The 23,806-nt window shown below is 43.2% G+C and overlaps 4 protein-coding genes across 4 annotated transcripts; 2 read left to right on the forward strand and 2 right to left on the reverse strand.

Annotated features, from left to right (window-relative positions):
- Positions 1–617: 617 nt before the first annotated feature.
- LOC142892744 (uncharacterized) lies at positions 618–7,698 on the reverse strand. The gene is made up of 7 exons (XM_076033010.1): positions 7,456–7,698; positions 6,166–6,429; positions 5,569–5,865; positions 3,976–4,130; positions 3,782–3,883; positions 3,609–3,650; positions 618–2,854 (listed from the first exon to the last, which is right to left on the reverse strand). Exons 1-7 carry the CDS (start codon positions 7,496–7,498, stop codon positions 2,690–2,692), a joined length of 1,068 nt encoding a protein of 355 aa, XP_075889125.1. The 5' UTR covers positions 7,499–7,698; the 3' UTR covers positions 618–2,689.
- Positions 7,699–7,851: 153 nt separating this feature from the next.
- LOC142892784 (uncharacterized) lies at positions 7,852–11,866 on the reverse strand. Its single transcript, XM_076033061.1, has 9 exons — positions 11,659–11,866; positions 11,009–11,163; positions 10,782–10,914; positions 10,397–10,675; positions 10,014–10,313; positions 9,788–9,930; positions 9,584–9,709; positions 9,109–9,168; positions 7,852–9,024 (listed from the first exon to the last, which is right to left on the reverse strand). The coding sequence occupies exons 1-9, from the start codon at positions 11,720–11,722 to the stop codon at positions 8,809–8,811; spliced, it is 1,476 nt and encodes a 491-aa protein (XP_075889176.1). The 5' UTR covers positions 11,723–11,866; the 3' UTR covers positions 7,852–8,808.
- Positions 11,867–13,779: 1,913 nt separating this feature from the next.
- On the forward strand, positions 13,780–19,101 carry LOC142892745 (uncharacterized). The gene is made up of 11 exons (XM_076033011.1): positions 13,780–14,018; positions 14,431–14,494; positions 14,786–14,800; positions 14,890–15,020; positions 15,129–15,264; positions 15,446–15,730; positions 15,926–16,264; positions 16,805–16,986; positions 17,835–17,936; positions 18,056–18,154; positions 18,228–19,101. The coding sequence occupies exons 1-11, from the start codon at positions 13,968–13,970 to the stop codon at positions 18,444–18,446; spliced, it is 1,623 nt and encodes a 540-aa protein (XP_075889126.1). The 5' UTR covers positions 13,780–13,967; the 3' UTR covers positions 18,447–19,101.
- A 145-nt stretch (positions 19,102–19,246) lies between these two features.
- Positions 19,247–23,736, forward strand: prpf19 (pre-mRNA processing factor 19). The gene is made up of 16 exons (XM_076033012.1): positions 19,247–19,430; positions 19,626–19,775; positions 20,142–20,218; positions 20,347–20,488; positions 20,631–20,704; positions 20,816–20,881; positions 20,998–21,039; positions 21,130–21,204; positions 21,314–21,389; positions 21,508–21,617; positions 21,715–21,870; positions 21,974–22,043; positions 22,136–22,309; positions 22,393–22,475; positions 22,797–22,902; positions 23,018–23,736. The coding sequence occupies exons 1-16, from the start codon at positions 19,412–19,414 to the stop codon at positions 23,113–23,115; spliced, it is 1,518 nt and encodes a 505-aa protein (XP_075889127.1). The 5' UTR covers positions 19,247–19,411; the 3' UTR covers positions 23,116–23,736.
- Positions 23,737–23,806: the final 70 nt, after the last annotated feature.

The following is a 23,806-nucleotide window of genomic DNA, read 5'->3' on the forward strand; positions in this document are numbered from 1 at the left end:
AAATCTTTGTTCTTTTTTTTTTTTTAAACTATACCACAACCCAAATTAGGACCTTCGGGGCGGTGAGATTGTGTGGTCTGACTGGTGTCCCGCAGCTCAGTCAACCGGAAGCCTTTTTGATCCTTTAGGTTCGCGACGGCTCTGTTCGTCCTCTGTGCTGCTCCACCCGAGTGGAATGACCTGACCTCGGCGAGTCCTCATTCCTACTCGCCCGCCCTGCAGCGAGTGCAGCTCACTTCTGTCCTGCACTTTTGCCACTTTTGCTCCAGAGGCGAGCAGCTCTAAGTGGGCCAGAAACAACAAAACGCCAGCGTGCTGCAACTCGGCCCCGAGAGGAACGATAATGGGACTGCAGACCCAAACTGCATTTCTACAAAGGCTATTTGATGGCAGCACAACAGTAGATAAGCTTTAAAATATGGGTGACTGATGGAACAAAAACATTTCTTCAAACACCTTTATGGCATCTGTTAGCTTAAATGTATTGGTCCCTCACCTTCAGCATAACACAACACTACCTAGTTTTTCTGCCTTAACATGGGATGCGTGCACGTCTCATCATTAGGTTTTCATTGCCTTTACCAACCATTTAGCAAACAAGTATAAACACAAGCTGGTCTGCTTAGTTATATTGGCTTTAATTCATATAACACAGCTCCAAATAAAAACACAATCACAAGGCACGTAGAATAAATTTACATTATGGGTTGGCTATAAAGGTCAAAGTTCGAGCGAAAACAAGAAAAACTCCCCCGAATCCTGTGCAAAAAATATACAAACAGCTTGACACGCTACAGCATGCATGCGTGCGATATAGCTCCAGCTCAACATGAGTTGAGTCCCATATGCAGACAAGGGATAAAATAGACACTTTAGTGCAGCATTTTGTAGCTGTGGTTCAGCTGATGGCTTTGGTGCGTAAGTCAAAGTGTGAGCAGACACATTTTAGGAAAGACTTCCTAAAGTAATGCACTTGGGAGTTCAGTGCATCTGTGTTTTGAAGTGTCTCCCCCCACCCCCCAGGCCTACATACAGTGAAGGTAGAAGAAGAGAAAAGGCAACCCAAGTTTGTGATACATTTAGAAGAGCATCATAGCAGTTGGACACTGGCACAAGAGCCATTCATTACATGGGGAGACACCTACGACGTGTTCAATACTTCACAAGTCTATACCCAGCTCACAGGATTTTTTTTTTTTTAAAAATGACCTACTAGTCTGTGGTTTAAAACCTTTGTTCCCTGAAAAGCCAAGTGGATATCCGTGTCTACTGCAGCGTCCCTGACAGAAGTTAACGAGTTAAGGTGAAGGTGAGACTCATGAGGTAGAGAGTCATTTTACAGAGTTCAGGCACTCAGTGTTGAGTACGTTACTGAAGAAAATCTTTTTTTTTTCCTTCTTGAAAAAAAAAAAAAAAAAAAAAAGATTTTTTTTTAACGTTGTCTTCTTTGTGAAAGAGAGGCTGTACCTGCTTATCACACATAATCTATGAAGTAAAATAAGACCATAAACTGACTGGTGAAAAAAAACAACACTTGGCACAACAAACAATGCAGAAAAGTGTCCACACTGTGAAAATACTAAAAAGAGAATTCAACTACACAATTACATATGAAATTCACAGCAGCCTCACGTAAAAAGGACAGATATGCAACCTCTCCCACTCATTTTACATGCATAAGCACAGAAGCAACCCCCACAATGACTAGCAGAATATCTTTACTTAGAAGTCAGCTGGACTGCTAAGGTTTCATATGTGAAATGTCATGGATTAGTGATTGGACCGCTGATGGTTGCTGGGGACGAAGAGGCAGTGGCTGCACGTGGAGTTAAACTGTGGCAATTTTCGCTTCCTTGGGCTCAACTTTTCTTTTGTTATTGACGTGATCCCCAAAAACAGCAACAGGTCCGGCTATGTTGTTCACCCCTAGGTGGCAGTGGAACGCAACATATGTCTGTGTTTGGTCGATCTGATCGGGAGGAGTCCCGGTTTAAGGCCCATTGTGTTACAGTTAATGCCATCTATTGTTGTGAAATTGAAAAAAAAAAAAGATGTATGTTCGTCACATAAAGTCACTAAAAGAAATAACTGGGGTTTTCATTCACTAATAATATCATGTATTAAAGAATGTGGCTCTCCTCAGGGGTTTGGTCTGCTGTAGGAAAGACGTGAGATCAAGTGAGACATGGGATTAACAGTGTTTGCAATATACTTTCTCACTCTCAGATGTGACTGAATATTGCATGCATAGTGGAGTACTCCATATGGGAAAAAGGAGTGTTTAAAACAAGATTCTGGAAGACCGGCCATTTTTTTTTGGACTCCATTTGTATCTAATTTCGCTGCCAAACACGTTCACATGTTATTTTGGTGACGCAGGTTTTTTGACAGGGCTTCCAAACTGGTCAGCGGCTAAAGACACAACACCCAACACATCAGATGGCGCACTGAGGAAGACTGGGGTTTGCGGTCGAAACTGTCAGCACGAAAAAAAAAAAAAACAAGGTATGAAACATCTCCTTAGAACTTCATAGTCTAAGAGAATCCTAACTGTGAGAGGAACGTCATCTGTTTGGTTAGGAATATTAGCGGATCATTGCTAACCTTTTTTTTTTTTTTTTAAATCATGTCAAACAATAAACTTCCTACGAACGGATGGATTCTGATGTATGCTGAGACTGATAACTTTTCAGAGAAAGTTGAGTTTGTCAGAGGTGTACACGTCACTCTGGGATGAGTTGGAATTGAGCGGCGAGTCGAAAGTCAGCCCCTTCAGTTCGAACCGCGGCTCGGGCCCCGAGTCCAGCGGGGAGGTCACAGAGGGAGCGTTGCTGGCGTATGGTGGAACAGACAGCTGGTGGGAGAAGAACACAGGCCAGTGTTAACAAACAGGAAACAGGCTCTCGTACTCGCACATAGCTGGAGAAATGATCATTGCTGATGCGACTGATTTACCGCACCACAAAAACAACCTTACAGTTAAAGGCTCCCTGTGTTGTGCTTCAGTGTATTCCAATGCAGACAGCCATATGCAGGTGAAACAACCGACTGCAGCAGGTTTGACAGGGATGTGATGGATATGTTTCAACAGAGTTCTTCATAGATGCACTTTCAGAGTGAACGCAGGTCTGTGACCTCCCCAGAACTCTGAAAAGCAATTACTCCAGTTCTTTTTCTTGCTGTGCTGTCCAGAAAGTTTCCAGTAGTCAGTCCCGTGTGATGTCACAAGGGGGCACTGATGCGTTGTGACCAGACCTCCAGTTGTGCTTGTTTGTTTACTCAGAGTTGTGTTCTGGTTCCATTTTTTTTGTTTTGTTTTGTTTCATTCCCTCCAAAACATGTGGAAAGTCCCACGAAGCATCTGTTTTAGCAGGAGGCAGCAAACAGAGGGCTAAATATAGAGTTCTGGGGGGATCTAGAGAGCTTCTGGGATGAGTATCCATGTTTCAATGGGGTCGAGGATGAAAAAAGAAGATGAGAATGGGCGTGATGGTACTTTTAAGACCTAAATTCTCTTATTCCAAATGAATAGTTTGTGATTACTTGGAACATGGATTAACTGTATATTGACAAAAAAGCAGTTGTGCGCAAGGTGGGCGGCGGCCTACCTCGGAATAGGCTGGTGGCATGGCAGGAGGAGAAGAGTGCACCTGCAGGAGGGAAGCCACACAGCACATGTGAGCGATGGAGAGCGGATGGCTATCAACACACACACACACACACACACACACACACACACACACACACACACACACACACACACACACACACACACACTTACCAGCGGCACAGACGGGCCAGCAGGGGCAGCAGAGGGCAGAGCAGGGTAGAGTGGCACTGCATCGTGCTGATACGACCGCGGTGCGGCAGGTTCGCGCTCATACTGCAGTTCGCACACATGGGAGACAAAAGCAGTTGTGATGTACAGTCCACCTCTTTGACATCGTCCTCTTAACACGCAGCGAGCAGTCTCACCTCCGCCAGGTTCTCCGCAGCCTCGCTCCCCGGGGTCTCGTCCTCGTCCTTCTTGCTCTTCTTGCAGCAGCACTTCACGCAGCAGCAGCAGCAGGACAGGAGGAGGGAGCCGACGATGGAACCGACGATGATCTTCCAGACCTCGACCGGCATCGCTGCAGGCATCAAGCAGAACGTCACGGAGGGCCGATCAGCGAGAGGAGACATTGTTGTGATTCTATATTAAGTTTAATGCATTATAGCTGTGTGAGTTAGTATATTAGCAAATATTGTATGTATGTGTTAGAATTATTAGAGTTAGTTAAATGTTTGAATGTAGTGAATATTAATGCATGTAGTTCTCTTATAACCATTTGCCCATCATTATCAGTACTTTAGGGTCATTCAGAACCTCTGAGCAAAGACTGTGAAACTTAAGTCTCGTAAACAGTGACCTGGGTGAACAGAGAGTGGTCAGCTAAGGAAACTGCATTTGCGACCCCCATAGTGTTTATGACCCATCCAGGCATGGGAACAAGAACTTTTCACCCCAGGAGGTTATGGCAGGGAAGTGTTCCAGTAGACCAGATCGGAAGGAGGATGGATCATTTGGCTCCCTGCCAAATAAGGACTTGTTTATTTTTAATATTATTAACTGGGGGCTGGGATCTGGACACCCGGCAGCCAGTCAAAGGAGGGCAATACCGGAGAACATTTGCATGTTTTCATTATGTATAAAAGGACTGGGTCAAGGGACAGATAGCAGTCAGACTTCATGCCCTGACAATACATTGTTGTTGCTAGGGTTTTGAACTCGGCCCAGAGCTCTGTATATTTGTATCCTGAATTGTTTTATTTACTAAAGATATATTTAAATTGGCATTCTTCTCCTGAGACCCTTCATTCAACGAACACGCGGATCAGCAGCACGACATAAGGAAATAATCTGATCCAACAACATACAGGAGACGACATACGACGGCAAACAGTTCTGTCGGCCGCACTTAAAGGACTCGTATCAAACCAGCTTCCATTCAGCAATTCAGAGAATAGGCTGACAGTCACTTGACAAAGGATTGTTATACTTTTTTAAACCAATTGAGTGACATTGGATAATCTTTCCTTTCTGTGTGGAGTTTGCATGTTCTCCCCGTGTCTGCGTGGGTTCTCTCCGGGTTCTCCGGCTTCCTCCCACACTCCAAAAACATGCATGCGAGGTCAATTGAACGCTCTAAATTGTCCGTAGGTGTGCATGTGAGTGTGAATGGTTGTTTGTCTCTATGTGGCCCAGCGATGAACTGGCGACTTGTCCAGGGTGTCCCCTGCCTTCGCCCTAAGACAGCTGGGAGAGGCTCCAGCAGACCCCTGTGACCCTGAGCTCGGGAGTAAGCGGGTATGGAAGATGAATGAATGAATGAATGAATCATTTTTCACAGCACACCCGGCCTTATCTCACGGTACACCAGTGTGCCACGGCACAGTGGTTGAAAAACATGTGTTGTGATGGTCTGACAACTAGCTGCCACAATCCTTTTTTTTTTTTTTTAGGAGATGGCTCTGCAAGATGAAATCTCTGCCTGTTGACCTCTGACGACCATGTCACAATTCACTCACGCTCCACTTCCAGGTCTGCCTCTAGCGCAGTGTTGGTGTTGGCGTCTTTGAAGATGAAGGTTCCGCTGCACGCCGGCAGGAGATCCTCGTTCACGAGCCCACACGGTCGAAGCAGTTCAAAACCGCTGCACTCTTGACCGAACCGATCATAGTCCAGCCTCCCGCGAGTCACAATCCTGTGTTTCATCTGGCCTTTCTCACTCTGTGGCATGAAGTAAATGAAGCAGGAGGCCGACGGCAGGTCAAAAGAGACTTCAAACGTTTTGCCGGTTTTCAGCGTGTAGGACTTGATGTTTTCTGGAAGAAACAAACAACAACAACCCGTCATGTAGATTTTACTGCCTAAAAACAGGCCATGCAATCTACTGCTTTCAATTTGCTTGCAATCTTTACATGCACGGCCATAAATCTATATGGTCATAGTGCAATGAGTTCCTACAAATAAGCATAAATAGAAGAATCAAAAAAACAAAACAAAAAAAAAACAACAAAGCAGCCCAAAGCAAAACAATGGACTAGTCTGTCAAAAGGTGCAAAACATGCACAAGAACAGAAATGACAGGGATGACAGTAACACAAGTTGAACTGCTAACTTACCTACTACTTCAAGGTCAGTGGAGGACAATACAAGTCCGTTTCTGTCTTTCATTGAGAATCGGCCACTGTCCAGCTGGGTTAAATTATATACTGTAAAGTAGTTTCCCACAACCTTTCTTCTGCTGTCTTTGAACGTCCCAACATCTTTCCACAAGACAATCGGAGATCTTCCAGAGGATGGTGTAAAGTCCACCATTTTAAGCCCCGCCTGTAACCTCATCTTGAATACTTGTCCATAGTACTTTGTTTCGTCCCGATAGCAGCCTGGGGAGGGAGTCAAGGAACAGTTGAGAACAGCAACAACTTTTTTTTAAGCTAGCTAGAAACATAAAAGTAATAACCTCTGAGAATGCTTAACACAGTCGTCACAAGGGAGGTATTTACATCACTGATGTCTCTGCGGCAGTCGCAACAACTGCTGTGTTGCATGAGTCGACGTTCTCTGTGATGCAGATGAGTTTTAAAGGAACGAGGATTGTTTTTGTTGCTGCTGGGCTTTGTGCAATCAAATCAAATCAGGAATGGCCCAGTGCCGCACAATAAAAATATCAAAAGACCAGCCACCACAAGTACACATCAGTTCATTTAGAATGCATTACAATCATTTTAAAACAAACAAACAGGAAAAAACAAGTTGATGCGACAACTCTACAACAACATGAAATACTATTCCAATAACGCAAGGGTGTAGGATGAAGTCAATGAAAACTTATATTGTCCTACCCACTTTTCAGTTTTCTTTGCAGAGTTTATCAATCGTATAATGTAGAAAAACAGAAGAAAATAAAGCATATCAGCCAAACAAGGTGCACAAAGGCAAACGTGTCTTGTGTCAATTCAAAATGTTTCAAATTTCTCACTTAAATATTAAAACTAAAAATTGTTTCCGTGATTGTTTTAGATGTGTTCTCTCCCTCACAGGTATGGAAGTATGAGGGAACAGAGCAGGGCGTATTTGACTTTCGTGTCAAATGATGGCAATTGACATCATTCGACTTGAATTGAGCTGAATACGACGAAAACGGTCATTGACGTCGACGTGCACGCGTAGTTACGTAGAAACAACAACACATCGCGAGGGCAAGACGGTCCGCATCACAGTTAGAAAAGCAATTAAACTGCTGCAGCTTTTTTGTTTGTTTGTTTGTTTGTTTGATTGACTGATTTTCCTAAAGCAGCACTTTTGTTTCGGCTCCCTCCAAATGCTGGTCTTATTACATAAGTGGGTGGGTATGTGTAGGATGTTAAAAGTCGCGCACTGAAAGAAAAGTGAATGCATTTGGGACTCACCGACAACACAGAAGAGACTTAGCAGCCACGCTAACAGCAACATGACTCTAGCACTCAGTAGGTGGACGCCGTTAAACAGAAAACAAGGGCGCGGAAGCTAATACAGTGAACAACTGAAGGAGAGGAGCTCCTGCCAGGGCAGGACGGGCTTGCTCGCTGTCGAACGAATCAAATTGGAGGAAGTAATGGCACGTAATTTTTTTTTTTTAGTAGTGGGGGGCCACGCCCATAGACCTCGAGACTCCGCGGGACTCTACGATTGTATCGCGATACATCGAGGGAGGCGCTTGTGGGAACTGGGAACGTGAGTGGAGAAGATGCAGCAAGCTCAATATTCGCCTCGTGCGACCTGCAGTGACGTGCAACTAGGAAACATTTCTATTCACGTCGCACGTCGCGTCATCTCGGTGTAATTGCTCATTTGTTCAAGAGCGACAATGCTGGGTTCATTTAACGTCAACTAAAGCTAGTTAAAATCGTCAATAGATGAAATATATAGTTTAATATATAAAGTTACCAAAAGCCACATTGTTATTATGTGTACTATGCGCATCATGCCGTAGCATGGAGGACCCCCACCTCCCACTCCCCCTGAATGTGGTGCCAACTTCAGCGTCGTCCTTTTAAGTCTTTGCAACAATAAACATTACAAAAAAATTGTCTCGCATTTCCAAATTTGGTTCCATCTGAATTATTTTGTTGTAATCATCATAGTACAATCCAGTTCATGGATATCTGGAAGAGCTGGCAGTATAATGGAATCAAATCAATCATGACAAAATACTAAATAAAAGTGTATTTTAAAAGAAAATAAAAAATATTTAAAGCCCATTCATATTGCAGAAAAATACATGTGTAAAAAAAAAAACACTCCAAGTGGATTATATGAAATATACAAAAAGTCAATTGTGCAATAATGCAAAAGGCACAAATTGAATCGAAAACAACCATGAAAGAATACATACAATTACATGTAAATACAGTATTTTAAAGTAATGTGGTTTTTAATCATATTCAGTGCCAACACTATTTTAACTTGAGCATTAATTTTGAGAATCTCTCAACATAAACCCAGTAAATTTATCTCACCCACGGTAATACTCTTCATAGAGGCAAGCAAAGAAAAACGATTGAATGAGTTTTTCGATTTGGTGCATTGTTATTAGAAAGAAATGCTACTAATCTTGTGGTCTCAACAAAAACATCTGATGGACATGTTTGAACAAAACACACAATTCCAAACTTTGTATTTTCAGTGAAACACTGAGAGAGTAGTCTTCAACCATCTTTACGTGCCTTCATGAGACGATCAAACTGATAATCTAATGGCAGCGTTCCTCATTTTCACAACATTCAGAATGTTACACTGTCCCCTACATCTTCTGAGAGCGAAATAAAGTTGAGTTTATCAGAGTGATAAACATTGCAGATAGCCAAGTCTGAGTCCAGAGGCGGGCCTGAAAGTTCAAACAATCCTTTTATCTCAAACCTGGGCTCGAAATCGGGGGAGTGAACATCCAAGTTCATCCCAACAGATGAAGTTGGGTCTTGTCCGGCCGTAGCTACAACCTGGCAAGGCAGGCAAACAAAAAAAGTCAAGTCAATGTTGATAGTGGTGGAAATGAATGATTAATGCCAGCAGAGTGCATGTACCGTCTGTGTGTGTGCCGTAGGTTCCGGTGTATACACGAGGACATTAACTGGAGTATAAACCTGTTTAGTAGAAAATATATGAATAATGCATGCAAGTCAGTGTTGAAAATGGGGCGTTGCCACTATGATTGACACAGGTAAATGTAATCTGTAGAACTTTTAGATTTGCTGTTACTAATATCAACAAACTTAGTGGACTCTGGAGATCCAGAGATTTAAATGGGAATGTGCAGCATTGTTTAGATTGGAGATTTTTGTCTCACGGGATAGCAAACACATATTGTATCCTACACATGTGGAGCTGTTTTTTTGCATACCATCTAGTGCTTCCTGCTTCTTAACCACTACTGCATCTACGACTTTCAACCAATTTCCCTCTGTTTCCAAAACATGGACGCACAGCTGCCTGCCGCCCACTTCAAACCGTGCCATTACCGATGAGACACTCCAAAACAACTTTTCCTAGAAAACCTACCAAGGGCTCTGGCACTGTGACTGCAGTTGCCGGTTGATGTGGTGGGGTGAGAGGGCTCACTGGTTGGTAAGCGTATCGCCGGACAGGTGCAGTGGTGTTTGCTGGTTTGTAGGAGTTATTCTGGAACTGCAATGGAGACACGCGCTTCTAAAACAAAAACGCACACTTATTACAAATGGTTTGGCCACCCTGAGCGGTACTTACGCGATAAGGCACGGTAGGTGTCTCCCTCGGTTCTTTTTGCGGAGTCCTCTTGCAACAGCATTTTCTCACACAAATACAGCAGCCGATGACCACAAAGGCAAACACGAGACCGACTCCGACATACGTGGGAATGCTAGAAGGCGCTGCGAGGCAGAGCAAAAAGTTGATTGGATTACTTTTGAGTTTTTCTTTGCTCCTTTAAAAATGAAATTGTGGCGTTACTCACGGGTGTGTACTTTCACTTCCGCAGTCATGACCAGGTTGTCGTAATAATCTGTGAACTTATAAACGCCAGCATCTTCGCTTTTCAAATGAGAGATCTCAAGGCCCTCCTTTCTGAGGCTCAGTCTCCCATGAAATGAATTTTGAAGCCTTCTACCCTCGTCCACGACATGATTATCTCTGACCAATAATTCACTTCCTGATCCCGCCGCAGGTTTAAAAGTCACTGTCCTAGAGAAAGTCTTGGGAGTGTGAAGGATGAAGAGTGGCGAGCCCACATCTCCTTCAAGACTTTGACTCCTGGCTGTGGAGAAAAGATAAAGAGCTTGTGAGAATGTTTCATTTGACCAGGAACAGCTAGAACATCCACCAGTCTCCCCTCATCACCTTCTACCGTGAGAAGTGTCCTCCAGATCAAACTGTTGTCCGTTTTCCTGAGGTTGTAGTACCCATTGTCGAGCTGAGTGAGGTCTTGAAACCTTCCGCTAACCCCACTCATTATGAATCTGCTCCCTTCAGTGTGAGCACCGCTCGCTCTGGTGCGATTCCACACAACTTTGACATTTGTCTTATTGTTAATGGAAGCAAACTCCATAATTTTAGCCTCCAAGGGAACGTTGAAAGCGTACACATCCCCATAGTATTTTTTAACTGTTTGTGCACATTCTACATAGACAGAAAGACATTGGACACAACAGTGACTTACATTTGCATCAATATTTTTTGTTTGAATGGTAATAGTAATTAAGACATAATACAATAATGACCTTACCCCGGACAGTGAGTTTGAGGATATTGATAAATCTGTTATCACTTTTGCGGATGGAAAACAGTCCTTGATCATCTTCTCTTAAATCTTTCAAAAAAATCGAAGAGAAATACAATCCAACACGAGGGTGCTTTGGCTGAATCAGTAGACATGAGAGAAACATAAGTTAAGAACCATCCAGTCTGTGTTGACTGGGGAAAAAAAAAACAGTGGCATCACAGGCTCTTTACCTTTCCCTCATTAAATATGACAGTCCTGAATGCCCGCCCTCCCTTCTCCGGGGTGAAGTAAATCGTCTTGCCGGAATCAGACATGGCATGTCCATATGGAAATCGAAGAGTTGCGCCATAGCACAGTTCACGGGTTTCTACAGCATCTGAGAATCCTCCAGTCGCAAAGATACAAGCAAATATTATATCATTCCCATCATGCAACTCAAAATATTTGTATAAATTAAGGGGGACGGGACGGAGAAAGGCACGCTTCAAGATCACTTCAACACCAGGGCCCTGACACTAGTACAACTAAATGGAATATGACCATTAATAATTCAGCAACCTTAAACCAGCTTGCAACATATTTAAATGTGTTCTCTTGAAAACTTCATGTCGAGTGACTCAATATTACACTCCAACACCCCAGCAGTTTATCCACACTGCCATTCCTACTTTTCCGTCCGCATTCATTCGGGAGAATGTGATTTGAAGGCAAAACAAACACAACTGAATTCCCAGAGGATACATTCCACGTTTAACTTAAATAATTTAGATTAAAAATATATATACTCCTAGTTTTCTTTGGTTACATTTTAAACTGCATTTTAAACTGCACATTTTAAACTGCAAAGGCTTATTAAGCATGCACATGCTATTTTTCTTACTGAAAAGAAGACATGACAGCGCGAAGTACAGCAACATGTTCAGCAGCGACAGCTGGGGGAGCATTGACCTTGTCGATGGTCTCACCGCGTTCCTCTGAAATAACTCATGCAAATCATCTAAAATCAAACCGTAAACCAGTTCGATCGACGGTCCGTTTGCCCCGACAAAGGCACCGTCTCTCTCTTGTCTCGACACCGCCTTCCGGATGTTCTCGAGGAAAGTAAAAGTAAACGGGGCGAGGCTGCCCGGTTCGCGGTTTGCGTCGTTCGTTTGGATTATGACGTCACGTCCTGCGTCATACTCAAACAGCGCACATTGAGCACGAGGGTCTTTGCAAAACTTGAGCTCGTGTTTTGTCCCAAGAGTGTGTATGTGCGTATGAGTTCATCAGGAAGTGATACCTTAGTGTTGGTGGGAACAAAACAAAAATCAAAAAAACGATGCGGAAATGCACAGGGAACAAATATCGCGAGGAAACTTTATATGATAATATCGCAGTATTGGAAATGCGGGTGCTCTTCCTTGACAAAGCAAACGATCACAGCAACACTGCAATAAAATGGAATAAGCGAAAACTAAGTAATGAGGTAACGGGTAGTTACCTTAAGTTCTGAGCTGACCTTCGAGTTTTGAGTATCTTGCCAAACGCGATTGTTTGCAATACAATCAGTGTGACAAGCCCTCTTTATGATCGTCCTTTATGGTTATTTATTTATTTATTTATTTATTTATGTACTAACTTATATATTAATTAATTAATTAATTTATATATATTATTTATTTCGCACATAGTCAAGATTTATACAATTAAAAAAATATATAAGAAAAAAGAACAAACACAAAAAAGAATAAACAAAACCAGAATTATACAAAGCAGACGTGCTATGAAGTCCAAAAAAAACCCTTGATGGACTTGTCAGAGGACCTCCTGAAAGCAAGGCAAAACAAAATGCAAAAAGGACAGAATCCAGTTGAACACAGACCATAGATATACTGTACACACAACAAGCTGCAATAAAGGTTAAAAAGTGAAGGCAAGACATTCAGTACTTGGTTACACACTTGCATTTCACAGACTTTTTACAGATTTAGAGAGTGTAAGGAATTCCATATCTTGGAACCTCTATAGGAGATTTTAAATTGGGATAAAACAGTTCTTGAATGTGGGGGGCCTACGCTGATATGCTTTACGGGTTGAAAAGTTATTACAATTGTTGTAAACTATGAAAAGAGGAGGGAAATGTTTTGCTTAAAGAACCATATACAAATTGAGCAATTTGGAGTTGGACTGCAGCTTTGTCTCTAGCTTGTAATGTCACAGGGTGGCAAGTGTTGTGGTATTGCAGGAGAAAGTCTAATGTGACAAAGGTCTGTCAGAGTGTTGTAGGGCACCAGTGAGGCAGTGGTGAGGTGTGCTGTAGGTGGTGACAGAGGAGTTCAAAGTGGAGCTGGGACTGCCTCAGGCATCAGTTCTAAACCTCCTCCTGTTGTCTATAGCGCCCGAAGGGCTGACAGATGAGGTCAGACAGAAATCCACATGGTCTGTAATGTTTGCAGGTGACATAGTGGGAGCTCCCACTCTTTGGAGGAGGTGGAGGAGAAGAATCTTAGAGGTGTGGGTATGCCCTGGAAAGGATATGAATGAAGGTTGTGTTGAAGGTGTTGAAAAGGGAGAGGAAAGCCTCATCTGTATTGGATTTTCAGCTTTAATATGCCGACTTTTAAAATTGTTGTGAAATTGTTAGTCCATTTGAAAATAATAATAATAATATTGCATTCAAAGATTATTGGTGCGGTTGGTTTGAAGGATTTGGTTCCATCTAGTGGTGAGCAAGTAACGCAAACAAATGAGTACCTGTTCGCCTGTGGCGTGTGAGTGTAGTATTTTGCTCCTGGTCATGTTGTTTCTTTCTAATACGAACACAACATTTAATGATTAGTGATTTTTTTTAAAAAAAAAACGAACAAACATATAGTTGTATTTTCTATTGCGGGACATCGGCCCTTTAAATCTAGTCTTCTCTGGCCGCGCGCCATCCTCTGCGGACAAACGAACCCTTTCTCGCCTCGTCTTGTCCGGTCCGTGTTTTTTTTTTTTTTTTTTTTTTTTTTTTTTGGCTCCGTCCACCGTTGACGGAGTATTAAGACGTTGGAAATCGACGCAAGTAACTGTACGCGCAGCGCAGCCTGCGTAGACGCGGCTGAGAATATACCGTCGCCATAGAGAGGAGAAGGACCCCAGTGCCCATGCGCGCGCCAACAGGGACGGCGTTATCCTCTTAAACATCCGTCCACCACTAACGTCGAGATGAGGAATATCTCGCGGCGGGCCGACTCTTCCTGTCCACGCGCACCGCAGGTGAGTTCAGGAGCGCTGCGTGCACACCGCGTGCATGATGTGTGTGTGGGGGGGTGCACACGTCGCCGTTGGACGTGCACGTCGCTGACACCCGCGGACCCGTCGGACGGTAGACACCTGAGCGGACATGGCACCGAGCAGCAGCAGAGAGCCCAGCCCAGCACGCTGGAGATGATCCATCACCCTGCCGCCGTGATGGTTCTGGGTGACCGTTAGTGCGAATTCCTGCGCTACTGCTCCGCTATTGATCACGGTGGCCTCTCCGCCCGAGACCCCCCTCTGACCGTCCCCCGCCCCTTGGGCCTGGCGATTGGATCGCTGTTGACAGTAAACAGAGGGAGTGTGCAGTTCGGCTGCCGTGCGTTTGTTCATGCAACACGTCTGATATTTATGTGTCTGTGTGTCCTGATAGGAGAAGATGTCCCTCTGTGTCCTGATCGCCACTCTTCTCAGCCTTCCACTGGCTCTGGCCCAGGGTAAGTAGGCTACCTGCTTGCATTGGCCATCATCATCATCATCATCATCATCATCATCATCATCATCATGGTGTATCTGCATTAATATTATGTCATACTCACATGCTATTCTTTTTAGGCACTTTTAGCATGTTGTGCTTAGGTTTTTCTCCAGCTAGAATGTACCTTTGCAAGCTAACTGCCTGATTTTGGGGTTGTAGTGTTTTCAAATGAGACACTAAGTAAAAGTGTTGTAGTGGAGATGAACAGATCAGTGATCCTGATGTCTGTTCTGCTCTGTTCTGCTCTCAGATGCGGTTGTGTTGAGTAAGTCAAATGCCACTTTTCACCAATATATCTTTTACACAAAAAATATTCCCTGAAAACATAACTCACCTTAAGTTTCACCCTGTCAGGTGAGAGAGAAGAAGTCCAGATGGTGTGTGCAGGGAAGGCATTCCGTCTTCCCGTGTACTCCACTTCCAGAATTGTGACCTTTAATCCAGACTCAGGGGCGTCGAGGCGCGTTCTCCTGGAAAGAACCACTGTGAGTGAAACTATGTGATCATGACCATTGCTACACTTATTAGTGTATGCATTTGTTCAAATTGTTCCAGGCACAGATTTCCAAAGTCAATATACTTTGAAACTGCAGGTGAAGGACCCTCGCTTCGAATGGACCCGGGATAAGATGTTGGTCCTCAGAGAGGTGACTCATGCTGACCAGGGACTGTATGCCATTAAAATGTCATCTGGATTCACCTATGAGACTGTTCATTTGACTGTTTCAGGTAACGCAATTTTTCAGTTTTTCTCTCTATAATCTCATGTTAATATATGATTTTGCTTTTTTTTTTTTTTTTTTTTTAAGTTTCAAAGTAAAATCATATAATGGTGAGTTGGGGTCTGTGTAAGTAAAATATTCCTTTAATTTTACTGTCCCTGATTCTGTCCGCTTACGTCCTGCATCAGAATGCATCAAGTCCTACTACCGACACTACGGCGAAAACTTTGAGCACCATATCCCTGAAAATGTCACCCTGTTGGAATTTGCACCCCGCGGCGCCCCCCTGGAGGCCATGCCGGTCGTGTTGTGGAACCTGTCGGACGCTGAGACAAGCAACGTCGGCCGCGGTCGGCTGCAGCGGGGCGGCAAGGTGTGGGTGGCCGAGAAGGTGACACAGGCGGACCAGGGCAACTACACCCTGAAGAACCACCAGGGGAAGGTGTTGTCTCGCAGCACCCTCACAGTCCGCGGTGAGAACGGACAAGATGATGAGTTCAAAAGTTCTTCTCAAGTCTGCCGCTCTGTCAGCTGTAACATCTTTGTTTTTGTTTTTTGTTTTGTTTTTGCCTTTCCCCCTTGACGGCCACCTCTTCCTTTCATCCCGTCATTCCATTTGGGTTTTTTTTATGCTCATTTTCCTTTCTGTTCCTGCTTGCCGTAACCAGGCCGCTCCTTCAATGTCACCCGCTTCACCAAAGAGTCTCTAAACCTTCCCCTTTTTCTCCCCGTTCCACACGCGCATCTCATTTTCACCCCCAAACGCTACCCCGACGAAACCTCCCTCGGACCTTTTGATCCCAAGCCTCCCCGTGGCTCGGTGCAGCTGATGCGCGAGGGCCAGATAACGGATCACGACATGCGTTATCGGGGCCTGGTCTCACTGGGCAGGAACGGCACCGTCAACGAGGTGGTCATCGCGAGGCTGACCTCGAGGCACGACGGCGTGTACGAGATCAAAGATAGGGACGGCAACCTGGTGTCCTCCACCTTGCTGCAGGTGATCGGTGAGTGTTGGGGAATATTTTGGGAGGACTGTTTGTCTCCCAAAATTAAGCGCTCCAGCACAGCCATCAATTTCTGGAGATACTACTTGTAGAACAACAGTACTTTATTGATCCTTCATTAGTAATTGCTTGTTGCAACAGCTAAAACAGACCCACAAGACAACATTCAACCGACACGAAGGCACAATGCACAATATTAAATGCAATAAAAATATAATAATATGGATTATGTGTAATCTAAAAAGGATAAAATAAAACAAATTCACCATATCAAACAACCTACAACCTGGACAAGGGTTGAAATATGTGCATATTAGCATTTTCTCAATTCTCTCGTGAAAACGTACATTTCGTGATATTGAATTTTGCATCAAATTTGTGCTAAATTATTGGAAGGTGTCCCTGCTGAGCTGGAAATAACAGGAAGTAATGAAAAAAGCTTGGGAAATAGTATACCAACGCTACTGCTCAGCAGTGCTAAACGGTCTGGTGGCAGACTTTGTGGCGTCCGTCCTTCACTGTTTCCTCTGCTGTCCACAGAACGAGGCGGCAGATGGCGTGGCATCCTCAAGTCCATCACTGTCCCCTCCGGCATGTTTGTGTCACTGGCTGGTTTCATCCTGTTCATGAAGCGATACCCACACTGCAGCCTCTCGCAGATCATCGCCGGCCTCCGGACGAACCGGACACCTCAGGCACACCATCAGAGCGCCAACATTCAGGTGAGATGCAGCTGGAGGTGTTTTTCAGTTTGGATTAGAACGTTCGAGTGTCCAATCAGTGACATACCCATTGCTTAACAAATGTTCGACAACGCAACGCACGCAAGTATTTTAGAATTCTTTTTAGTTAGAGTAGTGCATGGACTGTTTAGAATCAACTTTTTTTATTTATTTTTTTGTAAACCATTGAATTTGAAATTTCATGATTCTAAGAATGATTACTTTAGGAATGCTTTAGGACTACATTTTTTTTTTTTTTTAGCTGAAATGCTTTACTTGTGCATTCGTCATTAGGGAAACCAAAAATATTTTGGTCATTACCAACGCTGTTCATTTAGGGCAGCTGTAGAATACTATAGATTATCAATAAAGACGTCCACTCTGAGGCTTTGCTTTAAAGGTCCAGTATGTAACATTTTTGAGGAAGCTCTATTTAAGGAAGCCTGCCTGACAGCGCGTTTACACACTGGACCTTTAATGTCTCCTTTATGTTCCATTAACTTTATTGTTGGCTTTGTGCGGCAGAAAAAAACAACATAAAACATAGTAGAAGGCAATTATAGCCTGCAAAGTGTATTTACATACAAAGGATGAAAAAGAAGTCATCCGGGCCCAAAACATCTACAATGAAGCTTGTAAGGACACGTCTTCGCATTGAGTCAATTTGTATTTTATCTTTAGCTGAGCACCATTTGAGGGCCGTGTGATGTTACTCAGTGGCTATTAAGAAATTCTATCCTTCTTTTTCAAATTAAAACTTTGATTGTTTTCCTTTGGATTGAAGATTGACGCTTCCTTGCTTGTCTGCCAACTAATTATTTCTATTTGGTGTTTTTGTGTGTGTGCAGGACTACAGCCAATCCAGCCCTCAGTCCTCAGGCTTTTACGCTCAGACACAGCAGCCTGGCACACCAAGAAAATGGACCCCTGGACCCAGTCCTGCTCATACTGTATGACCATAAACTGGTTTAGATGAATTAGAAGTCTTATTTATAAACAAGTTTGTATGACCAGAATAGCTTTTATGTGTTTTATATATACTTCCTGTGTTGCTGTATGTATTTTGCAGGGTTACACACCAGTCACCGTGGGAACTCCAAGGGCTCAGAACCAGGCAGCACAGAGATCTGCAGCTACAAGTTCTCCAAGTTGCAACACACAGATGGCGGTATGACTATGAAGATAATTTATGGCTCAGCATACCATATTTTTCTTAACGTATTTGCCTTTGTTTCTATTAGGGTACATCTAACGAGGAAGACAGAGCGATATTGTTCCCAGTGCCCGGGGCTTCAGACTGTCTCCACTCCTCCGAGGAATGTGTTCAGTTTCAGATTAAGAAAGATGGAGACAAAGAAAGGTGGAGTAAATCAAAGGAATTCTTCACCACGCTGCCGCTAGACACGGACACCTCTGAATCCAGCAGTGTTTACACCTCTGACAAACTGAACTTTTTGTGAAGTCTGATTTTGAGCTTGCGTGTGGAGGAAGACATTTAACGCAGAAAGAAATCGATGGGATTGAGTGGTGCACTGAAGCTGTTACAGAAGAAAAACCTGACCTGTGCCTTCTACATATTAACATACCCTTGTCAATACTGCATGTAATTTTTTTCATGTATCTTCTCAAAAGGCCTGAACTTAAGCCTATGCTGTTGCATTCAATTTTCCTGAAAATCCTGACGTACCCTGCTACTGCCTACCTCTAGACCCTCAGGACCAATCTGATTAATGTGTATGATGTGAGAGTCAAGTGATCTCTTGGACTATGTAAACATTGCAGATGTCTCTCAAAAAGGATTTCCTAAATACTATTGTCACTGCTGTTTTCGTGACTTCACTTGTACATACTCTCTGTTCATTATGTTATGCATTCCTGACTGATAATGTACAATATACAATCATGTTAGTTTTAAATGCTATGATGTAGAACATTTAACCTTGAAGTAATTTTGAATTGCATCATTCTCCACCAAATACTGCAATACTTTACTACTCTGAAAATGTTTGTTCAGAAATGTCTCCTCACCAAAATCTTTCAAAGATCAAAGAAAAAGGTTGTTCTGTTCATGAAAATGTCGTTTTTCAAACAGTAAATAAAAAAAGTTTAAATGTATCTAACAGACAATTTGTATCCCTCTTCCATTTTACTCTATCCCAATAAGGTGTTTATATATTGTACAGTCTTATGTTATGTCACTTTTATAGGACCTCCGGTAGGTGGCGGTAGAGAATTGTCGCGACTTGGATGCCTACTAGGTCACTGAGCTGTAGAAGAAGTCACATTTTGTAGTGGCAATGAAAGGGCAGCGTGCCACGTAAATTTTGAGTAAATCGTTGTTAAAGTGGAAATTGGCGCTCTGAATTAGCAAAGTACCCGGTCATCGTAAATATTCTTTCTTAGTCAGCCCAACTACTACAGGAAGATGTCTTTGGTTTGTGCAAGTAAGTGTGGTTAAAGTCAAACACATTGCGGATGCTGTGCAGTTGCCGGGCCAATGCTACTAGCTAGCTAAGCTAACGCTAGCGGCCACGCATTGGCGCCTTCTACAAGTCGCGGAACTAAACCGCTTAACTTCTTGCTGATCGTGCTATTGTTAATGTATGACTTTTAAGCCGCAACTGCGTTTTTAATCACAGTCTCGAACGAAGTCCCGGAGCACCCCTGCGTCTCCCCGGTATCCAGCCAAGTGTTCGAGCGCAGGCTGATCGAGAAGTATATCGCCGAGAATGGGACGGACCCGATGAACGGTCAACCTTTGTCTGAGGAGCAACTCGTAGATATCAAAGGTAAAATCAAAAAGAGCAACGGAAATTTCCGGCTGTCTTACTGAACGTGTTTACTTTTCTCCATGTGTTTCATTCATAATATAGCTTCATTGTTGTGGAGAATGTACTCAAAAGTCTGCATATTGTGTTGTCATGCACGTCATATTGTGTAATCAATGCATAGAATTCACATTATTACCCCATACGAAGACTCCTAGAATACAGTGTAGAATCATTATCTCGCCGTGTGTTTCTTGTTTAAAGGAGTTATATCCACAGTAGAAATCAAGGCTGTGCTCTTTTATTTTGGTTGGGTTGCACTCTATCTCAAATCAATTCTATGTTATTGCGAGAGAGTGAACGTGACAATTTTCCTTCTCTATTTAGTGTCCCATCCTATCCGACCAAAAGCCCCATCTGCTACAAGCATCCCTGCCATCCTAAAGTCCCTTCAAGACGAGTGGGTGAGTGTCTGGCACTTTGAGGACATTGCACACAAGAAGAGAAACAAAACATTTTGTGCGCTTACCCACAATGTATTCTATCAATTGCTTTTGCATATACTTGAGTTTCCTCATCCTCCCTGTTCTAGGATGCTGTGATGCTTCACAGTTTCACCCTGCGGCAGCAGCTGCAGACGACCCGCCAGGAATTATCACACGCCCTCTACCAACACGATGCCGCCTGCAGAGTCATTGCCCGACTCACTAAAGAGGTCACTGCTGCCAGAGAAGGTGTGTTTGACAAATTTGTGGGTGTTAAATTCAACGACCTAATTCTGACCGCAAAGAGCATATGGAATGTACTTTGTTTGGACGCAGTTTAAAAAAAAAAAAAAAATACTCCATTTTACATTGTGTTGTATCCCTTTTACAGCTCTTGCTACGCTTAAACCTCAAGCTGGTTTGGTTGCACCTCAGGCCATCCCTGCCTCTCAGCCAGCTGCTGCAGTGAGTGACTGACTCTTATTTTATTTTATTTTATCTTGGCAAATACTTATTACCAATACGCAATATATTCCTCAACTTAACAAGCTCGTAAATTTGCCATCTGTCTGTCAGGGTGATGGTGCAGTGCCCATGGAGATTAGTGAACAAGTGGGAATGACCCCAGAGATCATTCAGAAGGTACTATTCTTTTTTTAATTTTCTATGGCCTCGACACATCATTCTTTAGTTATGCTATACCTGATTCGTTTCCACCTTCAATACTTGTTTCAGCATGACTTTTTTTCTGTTTGCAGCTCCAAGCCAAAGCCACTATCCTTACCACCGAAAGAAAGAAGGTATTGTTTTGCCTTTTAAATTTTCCACATTATAGATACTAGTATCGCACGCCGTCAGAGTTTTTCTAATGCTGAACTGTATTTCTTCAGAGAGGAAAAACTGTACCAGAGGAGCTGGTTAGAGCTGAGGATCTCAGCAAGTACCACCAAGTGGCCTCACATGCCGTAAGTGTTGCTTTCATATCGTTACTCCCTTTTTCAGAAACAGGGCTGGAACAGCTGTTCTTTGCTTAATGTGTCTTGTGTTGACAAGTCCTCTCACTGTTGTCTTCAGGGACTTCACAGCGCCAGCGTCCCTGGTATTCTGGCTCTGGATCTGTGTCCCTCAGACACCAGCAAAGTTCTCACAGGTAAAATGGTTTCTAGTCAGTTGCTCGGTTGCGACTTTTGATTTAATTTATTTCCTTTTTAAAGGACAAGAAGTCACCTGAAAAGTCTTCCTGAACTCGGCCGTCTTGTCTTCCTCAGGTGGAGCTGATAAGAACGTTGTGGTGTTTGACAAGAATGAGGAGCAGATCGTGGCAACACTCAAGGGTCACACCAAGAAGGTCACCTCTGTCATCTACCATCCCTCCCAGGTAACATTCAGGGTTTTCAAGCATCCCATAATGTCCGCACTCCCGGTCTCTGCGCACTGTTTACATCACCTGAATCGTTCTTTGTCTCCCCCTGTAGACTGTGGCCTTCTCTGCATCTCCAGACAGCACCATCCGTGTGTGGTCCGTCACTGGCGGCAACTGTGTCCAGGTTGTGCGTGCCCACGACGCAGGTGTCACTGGACTGTCCCTTCATGCCACTGGGGACTACCTGCTCAGCTCCTCTGAGGATCAGGTGTGTGTGATATTATCCAGAATTTGTTGTTTTTTTCGCCTTGCAATTAAGCAATCTCTAAATCACTTCCTGTCATGTCTTTTATTTGGTCACCGCCATGTAGTATTGGGCATTTTCCGACATCCAGACTGGAAGGGTCCTCACCAAAGTTACCGATGAGAGCGCTGGCTGCGGTAACTACCTCCACTTGGCTTTTCATCTATCAGATTGCACAGTCGTCTTCCTGTTGCTGACGGTGATATTTGTTTTGTGCGCTCCTCTGCAGCTCTCACTTGTGCTCAGTTCCATCCTGATGGTCTGATCTTTGGCACTGGAACGGCTGATTCCCAAATCAAGATCTGGGATTTGAAGGAGCGAACAAACGTGGCCAACTTCCCAGGCCACTCTGGTCCTGTCACTTCCATTGCTTTCTCAGAGAATGGCTACTATCTGGCCACAGGTTAGAACAACTTCAGTTGTTGGTCTTTCTTGTCCCAGGTTAATGATGAAATACACTAACATTGCTCTCTGCTTTTGCTCCAGGGGCTCAGGATAGCTCTCTGAAACTGTGGGATTTGAGGAAACTTAAGAACTTCAAAACCATCACTCTGGACAACAACTATGAGGTCAGAATTATGATTGTCTCTCATTCTGTAGTAGCAGAATTCGGTGACTAGAGAAATACAGTTTTGTATGCAGTACAATTTGGAACACCTGCAGTTGGTTTTTACAAAAAGACTTGAGGTCGGTACCTGACTTGATCAAGAAAATTAAATGTACAGTTATTATTACTTCACGTTTGCACTGACTTGTCCTCCTAAATAGTTGCATTGGAATAGCTATATTTAATTGAGAACAAAGATATTTTAAAGTATGTAAACTTTGAAAACGGTTGCTACATACATGCGTTCGGCCATCATCTGTTCTGATGCATTTCCCCCCTGCAGGTGAAGTCCCTTGTGTTTGACCAGAGTGGTACCTACCTGGCTGTGGGAGGTTCTGACATCCGTGTCTACATCTGCAAGCAGTGGTCTGAGGTCCTGAACTTTACAGGTGAGGAAGAAAATCTGCTTTTGCTATTTTTTTCCTGTCTGTGTAGTATTTGTCTTTTAAAAAAAAAAAAAAAAAAAAAAAACGACAACAACCTTTTTCTGCTCCCTAATTGTAGATCACACTGGATTGGTGACGGGAGTGGCTTTTGGCGAGAATGCTCAGTTCTTGTCCTCAGCAGGAATGGACAGAAGTCTCAAATTCTACAGTTTGTAGAAAGAAGTGGAATCAGGTTTGTGAGTTTAGGGTATGTCGAAGCACTCGCTGTTGTACACAGTGATTTGGCATATAGCAGTCATTTTTAGAAAAAGTGAAATAAAATGAATGAAATTCTTGCTGTGCTTCATTAGTGCTTGTCTCCATGTGCAGGGGAAAATCCCTTTAAATTGTCTGTTAAAAAAAATGAAAACAAAAAAACACAGCAGCCAAGATAATTAACTTGTTTCTACCGTTTGTGATGAGGAAGCCAGTGAAATGTCACTCAAGATTTGTCAACGATACTTTTGTGTGTGTGTAATTACTTTGGGAGGGGTTTTCAGTTATTTGTAGTACAGAGCTAGAAGCTGTAACTAGTGTGATCACAATTTTCATTGTATTACTGTAGTTCATCTTCACTCAGTTCCTTTAGACCAAGATAAAATAAAACACATCTGTAGTAATGTACAGAGTAATGAAAAGTTCAACAGGTGTATCGCTTGTATTATCTCTGAAAAAAATGTCTGGTGGAACCTCCCTTTTCTCATTTGTGTTTCATTCAAACCTTTTCTTTTCCAACTGTATATTTTTTTGTTCCCGAATCTGCCCTTTTACAATAAAAATATATCTTTTATATTGCCATTTATTGACTTTTTGTCTGTTTAAAATGTCTGAGTTACAGACCCAAATGTAAACAGTCTTATCCCATATT

The sequence above is a fragment of the Nelusetta ayraudi genome, unplaced genomic scaffold, assembly GCF_046127955.1.
Source record: "Nelusetta ayraudi isolate G7.1 ecotype Tasmania unplaced genomic scaffold, CSIRO-AGI_Nayr_v1 ptg000039l, whole genome shotgun sequence".
NCBI lineage: Eukaryota > Metazoa > Chordata > Actinopteri > Tetraodontiformes > Monacanthidae > Nelusetta > Nelusetta ayraudi.